Source organism: Calonectris borealis, chromosome Z, assembly GCF_964195595.1.
Source record: "Calonectris borealis chromosome Z, bCalBor7.hap1.2, whole genome shotgun sequence".
Taxonomy (NCBI): Eukaryota; Metazoa; Chordata; class Aves; order Procellariiformes; family Procellariidae; genus Calonectris; species Calonectris borealis.
In genome coordinates this window covers 61,145,314-61,160,120 of record NC_134352.1, presented here as the reverse complement: position 1 = coordinate 61,160,120, position 14,807 = coordinate 61,145,314, and the positions used below count along the sequence as shown (strand labels likewise).

At 40.1% G+C, this 14,807-nt stretch overlaps 1 protein-coding gene across 7 annotated transcripts in view; it reads left to right on the top strand.

Moving 5' to 3' along the window:
• The first annotated feature begins 2,114 nt into the window (after positions 1-2,114).
• The window catches only part of AP3B1 (adaptor related protein complex 3 subunit beta 1), a 163,881-nt gene continuing 151,188 nt past the window's right edge, over positions 2,115-14,807 (top strand). For all 7 annotated transcript variants that reach the window (XR_012670878.1, XM_075136702.1, XM_075136703.1 and 4 more), the window contains exon 1: positions 2,115-2,345. Coding sequence is in view for 6 of the 7 variants with exons in the window: in XM_075136702.1 (XP_074992803.1) it covers positions 2,215-2,345 (131 nt within the window). In the remaining variant the exon portion in view is untranslated. The remainder of the gene's footprint in view (positions 2,346-14,807) is intronic.

Genomic DNA, 14,807 nt, shown 5'->3' with positions numbered 1-14,807 from the left:
CATGTTTGTACTCCCACAAATTTCTCTGAAATGTTCTACAAATCTAGTTGTCTTTTTCTGTTAGTCCTTCCTCTAAGATTACTTTTTAAGTGATATACATAACAATAAAAGAACTAGTTTGTTGTACTTAAGCTGTTTCTTATTGCTAACAATAAATACTTATTTTATAGATTTATACAAAGAAGGAAGCAGTTTAAACCTCTTGCTTCAGAGAACGGGCAGGAAGTCTTGAAAGAAACTACAATAGATCTACCTGTCAAACTACGGACTTCGCCTAGTATAGGTTACCCCTTCCTGCACTATATGTGCCTTATACACAAATAAAAGATGTAAGTCAGGGGCCCCTTCATGTAAGCATAACCATGTTTGGGACCAAAGTTCAAGTGCTCTCACCGTTACATTTTGAATATATGGTTTGAAAGACAGACACAGACGATTTCTAAAGACTACTGATATGAATTCTCAAATCTCTCTGTAGAGCGGAGCAACTTTTAGGAGAGAAGTAACTGTCCATTTTTATCTGTTTCGGACCTGATTCTCCAGCAGTCGACTCCGGTTTTTGATCCTTTAAAACTCAGGATGTAGGATGCCGTCTGACTTGGTATGATTGAGAGGTGTCTGTCTCAAGTCACATTATTGGAATAGTATCAACAGTTACTGCAACTGTTCATGATAGTTGTAACAAGATATTTCCATCTACAGGGAAAGAAAACTATGATGGCTGCTATCGTAAACAATGCAAAGGGTAGGACAGAAATGGAAGCCTAAAGAACCAACAGGTAAAATGGTGATGGTCAAGAATATTCACACTGGGACTTTCACACTCGAAGCCATGACGTTTGAGAGACAGTGCTACAAAGAAAAAAGCTGTGAGAGATCATAAAAGAAAACCGAAATGTTGGCATCCACAGAAGGCAACTACTGAGGACAACTGCCTATATAGCAGCCCCGCACTCCTAATAAATCCTCTAGTGGTAACTCCTTTTGTCACGTTTATTTGCTTGGTAATGACTCAGTTTCAATCAGAAACATAGAAGTTGCGGAAAGACGAGCAAGTCAAAAAGCTGCTTCAGAAAAATGTTAATCTGTTTTTTTCCCTTTTTTTTTTCTCTGCAAGATAAAAAGTATTGATTGTGAGCTCTAACCTTTTGGAAATGAGTTCAGTTCTCAGGATGAAAAGGTTGGACTACGCTAATATAAGTTATGTCAGGAGATGAATGGAAGGGCATTTTAATGAACACAGATTATTCCTCAGGCACTGGAGGGAGGGGACAAAGATGCACATAGGAAAATAGGATTGCAAAAAAGAAATTAGGAGAAACTTTCCTCAGACAACTTCTAATTATCCTTTTACATTTTATGGCCTCCCATATGTAAACTGCTGCTGTTAGTCTAGGCTACCCCCCTACTGCTACAATAGTGAGCGCGAAGGTCAGCGTGAGGTACTGACATTTGCTGGGAAACAGGTAAATGTGTAGTATGGATTACTAGAAGCAATAAACGAGATGATGCTATAGGCCATACTTTGTATTTTAAACGGCTGTGCCCAATGCACAGCGGAGGGCTGGGAAGCAAATCTTGCCTCCCAAGCAGCCTGGGTATCTCTACCTCAGGGCAAGTCAGGCAAGACAGGGGACTCCTGAGGCAGCCTGGCCGCTGCAGCCGAGCGCTGACAGGGGGCACGGAGACACAGCTTCTCCCGGAGCTCCCGCGGAGGGACGCCGAGCGAGGCTGGGCTCCGCGAGGCCCGCTCGCCCCGTCTCGGGGTCTGCGGCGCCGCTGGATGGGAGGGGAGGGAGAACGGGGCCGGTAAGAGACGAGGCTGGAAACGGCAGCAGCAGTCCCGAGCCTCTGCTGCGGGGAGGCAGCCGCCTGCCTCCTGCAGGCGCCGCGGCTCCCCTCGCCCCGGGGCCGGACCGCAAAGCTCGCTGCACGGCGACACCGGCCCGGGCCCCGCCAAGGGCCGAGAGGGCAGCGGCAACGGCCGGGCCCTGCCGGCTGCTCGCGCCCGTCTCGCGTCACCGCCGGGCTGCGTTGCCGTAGCAACTGCAGCACGTCGGGGCAGGGCGAGTTCCGCCCCCGCCGGTTAGCCCCGCCTCCCGCCACGTGATCTGCCCGCCCCGCCGTGGTGGCGCGTGCCCGCCGCTTCCGGGGGGAGGGCTCGGGTGTGCCGCGCCGGTAAGTTTGGCGGAGCGGGCGGGGAGCGGCGGCGGCATGTCCGGTAACGGGCTCAGCTACAGCGAGCAGGGGGGAGAGGCGGCGCCCGAGCTGGCCCAGGAGGCGGCGCCCACCACGACCCCTTCGGCTCCCGCGGCCTTCGGGCTCTTCAGCAGCGACACCAAGAAGTAAGGGGGGGGCGGGCCGGGGCGGCGGCGGCGGGGGGGGTCTGTCCCACCCGGGCCCCGCTCGGCGTTGTTGGGCGGGTGAGCCGTGGCAGATTCCGTGGGCCTTAGGGCGGTGCTGAGCTGACGGGACCCTGCCCTCAGGCGCGGGGGCCCGGTGGCGGGGGGAGGAGTGCGGCCTCAGGGCTTCTCCCAGACAGGGGCAGCTCCAGGGGGCCCAGAGGCGGGGAGCCTCGGTTGCCCGCTTTTACCCCCGTCGTGACTCCATGGAAAAGTTCGCTTGCTTAAGGTGTTCATAGTGGAATGGGTAGTCTGTAAAGTTATTTTGTTGGTTTGTTTGAAAAACTGCTTTCGTTTTTCCTCTGCTTTGATAGGTAACCACACCGGTCTTAGTTTAATTTTGCCTTCAAATGTATTTAAAAAACCAAAAAGTGCTTAGAAATATTTGTGGGAGTTATAGTTGGAAATGTAGTTGATCATGCCGAGGTGGCCGGCTTGGAGTGGGTGTTAACACTATTGTGTCTTGGTCAGATGTCAAAATGAGGAAATGGAGGAGGAAAAAAAAAAAGCTGAAGTGCACTGGCACAGAAAGCCTTCAGCTCCTTAAAGGAAAAGTGAATTGGAGAGGAAAAAAAATATGTTGAAATGGAAGCATCAAGAGGTTTGCTAAGTTGGAATTGTGTCCTACAAATTGGAAATCTATTTCCAGAGCAACCAATAAAAAGCAGCATAAACTAAGGTCTCATGTACATTAGAAAATCAATCACTTCTTCTTCAGCTTGATTGTTCTGCACAAAGGGAACATCCATGCTCTAGAAACCGCGACTGATGTGTTTATTTTTGTGCCACACCAAAGTAAATCACAACAACATGAAGCCGCTGTCACTGTGATGCTTAGCTCAGTGAGACAATAGTGATAGGCCTCCTCAGTTTGCCAGACAAGTCGCATTTCTCTTCCCCTGCTATTCCACTAAATACTTTGCTTTTGCATTCTGTTCCAGTTAAAATTTTCACTGCTGTAGCATAGATTCCCCTCTGCTGAATTGTGTGTTGTAGCTGATTTATGTTGTTTGCACCCTTCTTTTCCTGTCCCCTTCCGTAAAAACAACTTTGCACTTTATTTCTTAACCATTGTTTTGCTGCTTCTTTTCCACAGAGCGGGGTACCCTGATCATGGCCGTAATTCTCTATGTAACTCACTTAATCCTAGACTTTAGACTGTTTTGCAAGTGAAATACAGCTCTCTGTTTTATCTGATGCAGAAGCTGAAGTGACTAATTCTACCTGAGGCTGCCCAATGGTCAGGGGGAATTATAGCTCTGGAGATGTTTTGTACACATGTATCTATATGATCGTCTTTCAATATGGAGAACCAGAATAGCTTGTGATATGTATGCATGCCTTATTAATTAATTGCTCCTCCAGGCTTGCACTTACACTTACAGGAGGGGAGAGAAGATCCATTCTCTAAAAGAAGGGCTTGAGAGGAAAGCAAGCATTGATCTCTGTGGTCGTTTGTAGCTGACAAACAAGTTCTTGTTGAAATAGGAAGTTATCCATGATTCAAACTTGTGTGGGGAAGTTCTGAGTATGGATTGGATAGTTGAGGAACAGACGCTGTGCAGGGAAGATTATGAAATTTATGTAGTGTGAAAAAGCCACTGGTCTGCAAGTAAGGGTAATTGTTAGAAAAGCAGACTGCAATGCAGTCTGTTTGGAAAATGCAGTAGTCATTTATCAAGCATATACCATGTATGTCATATAGTCCACACTGGTAATAGCCCAAAAACTCCTCAGTGAGAAGCAAACAAAATTTCCTGTCCTTAGAACTGAAATGGAAATCTTCGGACAACAGGGACTGTAGCCCAGATGGAGAACATCGAATCTTTTGGTGGTTTGGTTTTATGTTGTTTAAACCGGGCAGACCTGATCTCTCCCTACTGGGCATACAGAGAAGTACAAGATGTGTCTCTGCGTCTTGCATATGAAAGTGTGGGGATAGCGGGGTATTCTACTGGTGAAAATAAAATTACTCTTATGGCTTTTCGGAGTTTGCTGATCTCTCTTGATTGTCACTCAACACTGCTGAATATGATCTTAGATATGTTTATGTCCCATATCATTGTGGTGTTTCAGTGCTTGGCAAACTTTTTTTGTTGCTAAGGAAGCGGGATTCTTCCTTAGACCTATCGATGATACAAGACTTCTCAGTAGTCCTTCTCAGCAGAAGGGCTGATATATAATATACAGCCCAGAATGTTGTTGCAGTAACTGTTGGACTAGAGGCCTGCACTTGCCTGTTGCCAGTTAATCTGAAACAATATCATATGGTTAAAGTACAAATATCAAGATATTACTGTAAACACTTTCTTTAAAAAATCCTAGTCTCTTTTCTTTATGTTGTCCTGTTTGTCATGAAGAGGAAGTAAGCCAAAATGCTTCTGAAGTAAACAAATTGTTTATTAGAACAGACTGTCTTTGATCTTGCAGCATTTGTTATATAGAACAGCCGATGACAAGTTGCACACAGAGGCACAAATGAGTATCAGAAGACTTAAATCTGAAGTCTAAAGTTGACCTAATATAAGCTATTTGTCCTAACTGTTTTCATTTTAGCATTTCAGTAGAAATACTCAGCTGAAGTACTTATCTAAAAGTTCTGAGCATCCCTTGGTGTCAAAAGCTCATGTGTCTTATTTTCCTGCTAAACCTGCCTTTTTTACCTTTAGCAATTCTATGATTTATTCATTAACTTTCAGCTACAAATAGTTCAGTTAAGGAACATAGTATTTTCTTGACATGTTAGTGTTGTGGTTTGGTTGAGACACATGCTATCAGTATTGGAAGTATCTCAGTGCCTCGAAACTTCTGTCATGGTGATATCTTAAACCTGAGTAAGTGGAAAGTTTGACTGTTAGAAGATCAATAAAGATGAAATATTAATTGAAATAAATGGTTATGTTAATATAAACGAGGTGCAACAGGTTGCATGCACCATGTGCAAATAGTATGTTTCTCATTCGTTAAGATAATATATGTATCAAATGCAGTGGAAAAAAAAATAGAGGTTATAAAAATACAACTTTGGTCTGCTTCTATCAAGTAACTGTGTAAATGTTCAGGACAAAAGAAGTGAGGAAAGGAGGAGGTTTTTCTAAACTATTATATGAATATTATTAAATACAACATGTGCGTAAGAACCTGTTTTCTTACCATTTTTGACTAAACTGGAACTGTTCTTGAAGACGAGATTTCACAACAAATATATGATATTGGGCTAACTTTTTCTGTCAGTATTGAATCCTGACTAAAAAGGCAAATATAACTTGCCTATTCAGTATGTATTGCTTTTAAAAAGCCCTTTGTTTAGTTATATCACTTCAAATACATCAGAGGTGGATCTCGTGTTCAGAAGATGGAAACTTTGTGTTCATTCTGTTAAATACCTCAATAACTGAATAATTAAAAGATCTTTGTACCTGAGATGAGTCAGTCTAAACCTTCTTCTGTGTAGTGGGCCCCATTGCATGGCTGGAGATGCCTGTTCCTCTCCTTCCCCTCTTCCATGCTTGTCACATGAGCTGACATGTATGGTATTCCTTTATACAACTTGTATAGTTACACTTTAGGAATTTATTCATGTGTCCAGATAGGTAGTCTGACACTTGTCTGTGAACTGGTTGTATTCCAGACATAGGTCCCTCTAGGTGCTCCGCATGTACGTCATTCATATGCCCCACATGTTTGAAAAAGAAGAAAAAAGGGTGAGGTTGTGGGCTACCAGAATAATGGAAATGGTCTGCAGATGAGTCTTTGCCCATAACAGGTATTTTCAGCATAAAATTGGTAAGAGCCAAGGGGTCATGTAAATCTGATGGACAAGGTGAATCCAGCCTGTAGACCTCAAGCCATTTCTTTGTGGTCTAGATTGATGGAATCCATGAAATAAGCACTGCCTACTTGGGAGACTGTCAAAATCATCTGTATAGTGTAGAGAGATACTGTTTGATGCACATCATCTAAGTTAATAGCGTATTTTTATAGTTACACTATGTACTATGGCTCTATGTCTAACCACCTTCCAACTTTTAAGAAAACTGGAGAGATAATTAGTAACACAGAATCCATATTAATTGCATATATTAGGGTGCAGCTGTTACTACCTACAGTTAATCACAGGTGGACAGAGGATTTTCATCTATATTAATTGCATTTTAAACAAAATTTACCTGCATATAATCTTACATTATAATAATGTTTGGTGCTTGGAAATGAGACAATTTCAGCAATAAAACTAGCTATTGTTGTATCTAGAACAAATGTAAAAATTTACAGGTGAACCACATGAGTGACGTCAGTAGATATCAATTGGTAAGTATAGTATTAAACCAGATGGCAAAACTTATAACACGCATTTTCAACTTTACTGTTTTGCATCTTTAAACTGTATTCCTGCCAAGCAAAATACATTTGTAATTTATTAGACTTCTTTCCTGCAGATCTGGCTTATGCATTCTGTTGAGCCATTCATCAGAAAACTCGGCAGGGCTGCAAACCCTTTTTTTTTTTTTTTTTTTTGCTGAGATTTGCAAGCCTGTTTTGCAGAGAGCTGATCTAAGGTGGTGATTTCATTAAGATACTCATTCCCCGATTCTCTGTGCAGAAGACTTTTCCAAATTCATCAGAGCTAAAAACTTGCTTTCAACAGCTGCCAGAGATGTTCTTGGAGTCTTAAATTGATCTAGTTTTGCCTTGGCATATCCTGTTCAACCAGTCATGGAAAGCTTGTACATAGACTGCCATTTGTGAAATTCTTGGAGGAGACTCCAGCCCTCGTATTCAAACTTGATGCATCCGCTAGCTCATTGGCACAACTACTTTCTTTCCCCATCTGTTACAATGGCGCTATGCCCACTAAGATAGTGATATGCCAGTTTTGGTAGGATGTACAAGCCAGCAAAGATGAATGGTTTGGGTAAACTGATGACTCTACAAGATAAAATTTGAACCCTAGTAGTAGTCATTACCAGGGTAGGAACTAAATGCAGTATATGAACATGGGCATACTATTGCAGAGCACTTCTCCAGCTGAAATCAGTCAGATCTGATGGGAAGTGACACACAGTGAATATATTCTTATTGCCGTGCACTTGGCACATATGAGGATGCAAGCAATGAACTGTTGATTTGCTGTGATTCTCTGTAATGTAGTCATTAAGAATTTTTTGAGGCTTTTTTATTTCCTCAGAAAGACAAGTTTTATAGTTTAAGGTCTTCACTGTGGTTTCTGCATAGTTATTATGTTGTCATATATTTGCCTTAGACACTTGCTATGATCTGCATCCTGAATGGCATTAAAAATACATTTCTGTAACACTGTTATAAAATAAGGCTGACACTTGCAATAAATTCCAGATTTTCTTAGTTCTGCTTTTCTGAAGACTATCCTTGTCTATGCCACCCTGCGGTAGTTTTCTTACTTGAGAAACCCAGAATTCTTTTGGCATATAAAGATTTTTTTGGCATCCTGCTAGAAGATGAACAGCATTGTAATGCTCTTTAACAGTGTTTCTGAAATGTTGTGGGCATATATGTAAATATACTAACACTGTTGTAGGTTCTGTACGTTCACTGTAGGTAGTGACAGCACCACCTTTATGGTAGCATCTTTAAAAGAAGCCTCTTCCCACCATTTTCAGGAAATCTGGAAATACTTCTGGAGTGCTTCTCACTCTCCTATAATCCCTTCACAACTATCAGATGCTGCAAAGTGATCTGCAGATGTCTGCAAATTCTGATCAGTGGCCTCAGGACAGGCTGTAAATTGATACAACTACTTAAGTGGCAGCACCACCTCAGATGTCACTTTTTCAGCCTTCAGGAAACTGATCTTTGCTACCAAGGAAGATTTTTCTCTTGCAGAAGCTTCTCTGCAGCATCGGAGGTGTGGGCCCTACCAGAAGAGGTTGTATGCAGTGGGCTTGCAAGATTGGTACTTTTCATCCTTTCAGACCACCTTTCTTGATGCTGGGTGAAGTAGTGTCTCTACTGACAACAGATAATCTTAGATTAAATCACAGTCCTCTCCAGAAAGGGTTTCAAACTGCTTTGTCATACTAACTGCCATCTGGTTACAGCTTTTGAAATGTAGATTGTTCTCATATCTGCATTGATGTTGGTGGTAGCAGCAACTTGCAGGTGTTCATGCACTGAGTTGCTAAAGCATTGTTCAGGTACTATAATTTCACGACAGGGAACTGGGAAGATGCTTTATTTGGTTTTAACTTTACACTTTTCTATATGTTTCCTCGCTGAGAAGGATGAGACTGTACCTAAACCATTCAGATGGCAAATGCTTTGAGAAACTAGTGGCAAAGCAATCATTAAATGAATTAAATTATATTGCTGATCAGACTATAACCAGTTTTGTTCTTCTCTGTGGCTCTCAGGCTTCCCAGATACTATAGTTATCCTGGTTTTCCTCGCATCTCTGCTGTCTATCCTTTAAAACTATCAAGTTTGCTTTTTAACTAGTATGTTTGTTTTTTAGATTGAAAAATTAGGGGTGGCTGAAAAGGAAATAGATTATTTTCTTATCTCAATTTATCTTTAAACCACAGTACAGCTACACTCATAGATTTGAGTCTCCCTTGAAATAATAGTTGAATTCTGCATTGGTGTTGTGAATTGGCAATAAATATAGTGTTATAAGGGAAGAGGATGGCAATACTGAATAGCACCACAAGATGTCATTCAAACAGTTTGTGCTTTAGAATGAAACACGATGAAACTCAGATTTTTTTTTTTTAATTTCCTGCTAGAGGAAGACCCTAAATCAACAGCAAAATAAACTCAAATTGCAGCATGTATTTGCTGCCATTTTAGCTTCAATGTTACATGGCTCTGAAATCAATTTACAAGTGTTAAATCCAAACTTGTTTATAGTTTGCACAATAGGCTGAGCTAGAATAGGCCAATTTATTTTAAGGATTTTGCAGTGCCAGTAAAATGTAAAAAACCAATTTTTAAAAAGTTGCTTTAATTTTTTTTTTTTTAATTTTGGGGGGGGAGCATGGGACCTCCATAGGACTTCATTACTACTTGGGTGCCGAGACCAAATGTTAAGCTGCTCTGTCACTGTGGATTTTGTGCTTCAAACCTGGTAACATTCACAGTATTTCGAACTTTACGTTGGAACATTTTGCTGTGCTGCAGGCAAAAAAAAAATGTTGGTATGCTCTGGTTGAAAGTATGTCATCCTGACTGAAGTCTCCTAAAGACTTTGAACGCAAGAACAATGCAGTTGACATCGTGTAACTGAAAGTATGCAAAGTATGCAAAGTATGAAAGAATGGAGAACTTAAAACAAGAAATGCATTATTAAAACTGTGTTGCATGGGACTTCTGTAACTTTTGTTCCTGTTCTATAACAAGTGGTTCCATAATATCAGAACTGGTGAAGCCTGCTTCCTTCCCTGCAGTGGATTTGTTTGCCGTTTCCTATATCTTACCTTGCAGTTACACAGTGCTGTCCTTGTATATGAAGAGCCTCTGTCTCAACATGAGTTTGTTTGCTTAAAATTATTTCCCCTTTCTTAAAGATGATTAAAACTGTTCCTAGGTTTTGTGACATATGGATGGCATGGGGAATCATAATTAAATTCTTATTTCATAAAACAGCAGGCTGATAAACTTCCAGGAGTAAGATTTTGTAGCTAAAGAATTATTGTTGCGTTGCCAGCTGGGCTTCAGTTGTGGTTTTGATACTTAAGAAACTTCTGCTTTTTACAAAGAAAGCCTTATGATTAGTGGGTGACTTCTTTCAGTAACTGGGTACATTAGAACTGTAGCAAATGCTGACAATTTATGGGTTTCATCTTATGGTGTTGCTAAAAAGAATCTGAGATACAATAAATGTATATCTTATCTGAGTGGAGTAAGTGTTCTCTTAACGACAGTTGTTCAGAATATGTAGGTGCAGTGGCAAATGACATGCCACAGATTATGGGTTAGTATTTTAGTGCTATAAAAGGTTTGTAATAGTTACTTTGTCCTCTCGTAGGAACTGAGAGAGGGGCCCAGATTTATCACTGACATAGCTGGTTTAAGCCTCAGTGACGTACAATTATGCCTACCCTCTTTTGTTTCCTGTAAAAGTAAGCAATGTTGCTCAATGGACTCTGAAATCCTAGTCTTAATCTGAGCAAGATGCCAGTTTTAGTGACCAAGTGTGTCCAACAAGAGTACGGCATATTCAGAGTTGTTCTTTAGTTGCTGTTTGCTGTAATCAGCATGGGGAGTAATGGTCAGGGTCCTTCCTGGCATAAGACTCCAGACTGTTAAAATAGTTTGGTAGTATGTTCTCTTGATTGTCAGATTTTCAGATTGTCTAGACTTTTTTTTTTCTTCTTCTCTTATTTTGGGGCAGTGGGATGGAGTTTTTGTAAGGTTTGGTGTTTTTTCTTTTTAATGGCAGGGGAGTAGAGGGAGCATGAAAGAGAATGAGAACTAGAAAAATCTAAGTGGTGTTTTTTGTTTACTTTCTTACAGTAACATCTATAGGATTCATCCTAACTGGTAGGTCTACCATAGCTCCTATCATATCCGTACCTCTGTCATATCAAAATAGTGCAAAGGCATATGAAGAAAGCAGTGCTTTGAGGTAGAAAGACAAAAGTAGTATCTATCTTAAAGGCTACAATCATAAAATACGAAAACATAGAAGAAAGTTAGAAATTGTTTTCCTCTGCTTAACATTTGACCAGTGATTTAAAGAGAATGTATTATTCTGAATGTTTTTTGCGATGTCCATCATGTTGTATCATCGCAGGTCTGTCATGTGGGATGGTTGCTATGAGAGAAAGTTAGGCAATAAATTTGCATTTCTAACTTATGTTCCCTTAGCTTTCAAATTCTTATATTGAGGAATACAAGCCTGTGGTGGTAAAGATTGCGAAGGCAGCTGAGTACTGATTCCTTAATATATTAATAATTGGCTCATTGCCTTTTTTGGTAGATGCTGTGCAAATAATAAAGATTGTATTTCGTAGCCTGTTCGTGTTGTATATGGGTATAATATTTCTATTTATAGTCCATACCAGTGCTTTCAACTGGCAACTTTTTAGGACAGTGGGGCTGTATTATACAGAGATTAAGACACTAGACTACAGCTCGGGAATTCAGGGAAATCTCATTGCGTTCTTAGATATGGCATTGGGCAGGCAGGTGGGAGTTTTTTTGTTTTTTCTTTTTCCCCTCTCAAAGTTATTTTACCTTTTCTTACTGTTAGGGAAAATGGGCTCAGAGACAATATATTTACTCTTACAAAGGTTTTTTTGCACCTACTGTTGTTGGGACCATTACTGTCCTGCTTCATATAGCTCCATATTATTTGTAAACTGTAAGATTAGGCTTCTTTAAACATGGTTTTGCTGCTGAAGTAATAGAGTTTATATTTCAGTCATCTGTAATATATACCTAACTCTGCAAGGCTAGAATTACTCTCAAAGCTTTAGCAGGGAGAGGCAAAGGTGTTGATGCAGCTGGAGAGTTGCTTGCGTTTTCCTGAGCTGCTGGCAGGTGGACATAAGTGATAAATTATTTGTCTAACATTGTGTACTGAAGAACTGTCACTTCAGAATAACTACTGAGTATAGAAACATGAACAACAGTGCAAGACTTGCATTTATGCTCTCTGCTTTGAGGGAAATGGCCTCAAGTTGCACCAAGGGAGGTTTAGATTGGACATTAGGAGAAATTTCTTTACTGAAAGAGTGGTCAGGCCTTGGAACAGGCTGCCCAGGGAAGTGGTGGAGTCACCATCCCTGGAGGTATTTAAAAGACGTGTAGATAAGGCCCTTAGGGACATGGTTTAGTGGACATGGTGTGTTGGGTTGATGGTTGGACACAATGATCTTAGAGGTCTTTTCCAACCTGTATGATTCTATGATTCTATGATTTTACTTAAGGATTGAAATTCCCTTAAATCTTCTTAATGCTTAGAAGATGAAAATACTTTTGTACTGTACAACAAACTATATTATGAAAGACTGAAATGCATTTGCCTTTCCCATTGTTCATTGAGGCTGCTGATAAGAGTTGTTTTTGGAGGGAAATGACCTTTGAAATCTGCGTAGGATATTTGTTTCTAGAAGTTAAAACAGCAAGGGAGTGGGTATCCTGTTACTTAATAAGATTTTCTTTTTTTGATTAGACCGCAGTCTCGGCAGGCAAGTTTGGTTGAGAGCAGTTGTCTTCTTTTTTTTTTTTTTTTAAATTATTGTCCTTAAAAGAATGGAACAAAATTCTACAATGCTGGGTAAGATAATCGAGGTGTCTTGCACTGTTAAATCCGCTCTTAAAGGACGAAACTTTGAGGTTACACTGAAACCATATCTAACTGTAGAAGAAAAAAGGCTTGCTGCTGCTGATCCATATGGATATATGGAGCAATATTTTACTCTGTAAGTATCTAATGCTTGCTGATCCTGGATTATAATTTGTTAGAAAAGATGAAAAAAAATACATCAGTTCATGTAGCAATTAATTTCCAAATGGATTAATCAAGAACTTGTGGTTTTTTCCATTTTTATTTTTTCTTTCCCCCTGCTGCATTTCTCTTAGGACAGCAAGGCTGGCTGTAAGCCGGTCTTCATGTCTTGATTTCTCTGGTTTATATCTTCCCTGTTAACATTTCAAAATGTTTTAATTTTAATGTATGATAAAATATTTTCTATAAGCAGTTAGAAGTACACTTAATCATTAAAGACTTCTTTCTTCTGTCTTTGTGTCTTAAATTCACCTTTTGCATTTTTTCTTTGTATTTGTTACACTGGTAACTCATACTCATCCTGTGATTACTGTCTGCTTTTGTCATTCCCAACTTCTGGGAGGTAGTCTTCAGCTTGTACTTGAATCTTGTGCTGTGTAACTTCCTCCATTTTTGCTACTTGATCCTCAAGTTCAAATTATTATTTCCACATTTTCTATTTTCTCACTTGCAAATTTTGTTGACCTTTTTCATGTTAACTTTTTTGTTAATTTTTTTTATTAGGTAAATGTATTCCCAGACTTGAATCTTAAGCAGTTGCTACAATGTCTTATTCATGAAATAGTTTTTGATTCTTTAGTCAGATCATAATTTTTTTGAAAAGTAGTTGCTTCATTTGTTGTGCCAAGGAACCAAAGCATCTTCCTACCAATTATGAGAACTAGGTGATTACAATTCATTAATATTATCCTGTGCTTTAGCTTTTACTGATGTCTCTATCTCAATTTGACCATCATTATGTGAAATAGCAGTAGGAAACTGGAAGCAGGAGCATAGGATTAGAAGCAACTTTCTAAATGAAGTCCAGTCTTCTGCTATGTAACTTTGATAACTGTGTTGTGTAGATTCTTTCACAAGCTAAGCTTAAAAGGTAAGGATTAAGACTTAAGCAGGAGGAATTAGAAGTCTCTGAAATTTCTGTATCCGACTAGAGCAATGTCTCAGGCAAGGTGCTTCAAGCTGATCTAAAAGAACTGAGACTTACTCAGTATCCTATGAAGAATGGTCAGCAAAATAAGCTATCTCTATGGCCAAGAACGATGGGAATAAAGAGAGCTGCCAAAAGTTAAATCAAGCTAGCCTTCCTAAAAAGTTAATTACAAACGAAACTACACAGATATTAAAAGGTAAAAAAGGCAAATTATTAAAGGTATTTTAGGTACAGCCCTAAACCAACAAATATTTGATTTCTGATATCAAAAATAAGGGTATAGAGCTGAGGGAAAAATAAGGAGTGGCTAAAAAGAGTGTGAGGATATAAAGGTGAACACAAGCATGCTTGAAGTGAAATCAGAAAACCAGAGAGCTTAATGCGGAGGGAGGTGTGCCTTTATCCCAGGGAGTTGGGAGGAGGGCAACAGGAAAAGGTCTGTGAAATCACAGCATTAGTTATTTTTAACAGATCTGTCAACTTGGGGTGGTGGTAGAAGAAGAAGGTACACTGTGTGTTACCACTTGCCATAGAGAAGGTGGCCAACTATAGACGTATTAGACTGCTCTCAACAGTATGCAAAACTACAGAACAAAGTTGAATGGGAAGTATAATTTAAAGGACTGAAACAAACGACTAAATAAACGTAGCAATAGAAGACTGACCATATAGTTCAGGAACACTTCCAGGAGTAACTAAGAACAGTAAAAACCTTTGAGTGTGATGCAGACAAAATAAGGAGTTCCCAGTGATATTTGGGAAATCGTGCTGAAGGAGGCGAGGGAATCGAATGCTTCCACTTTTTTCTTTTAAAGATAATACTTAAATATTAAGCTGTCAAGTGAAGCCAATATTTACAACAGGCCATCTTGTATTAGGTTGCTCCAGTATTTCATGAAACACTTGATTTTGAAAAAGCTGTTAGACTTCAATTGGAAGTTGCATGCAGACATCTGCATCCTGTATTTTGCATGTTTTTCTTCTG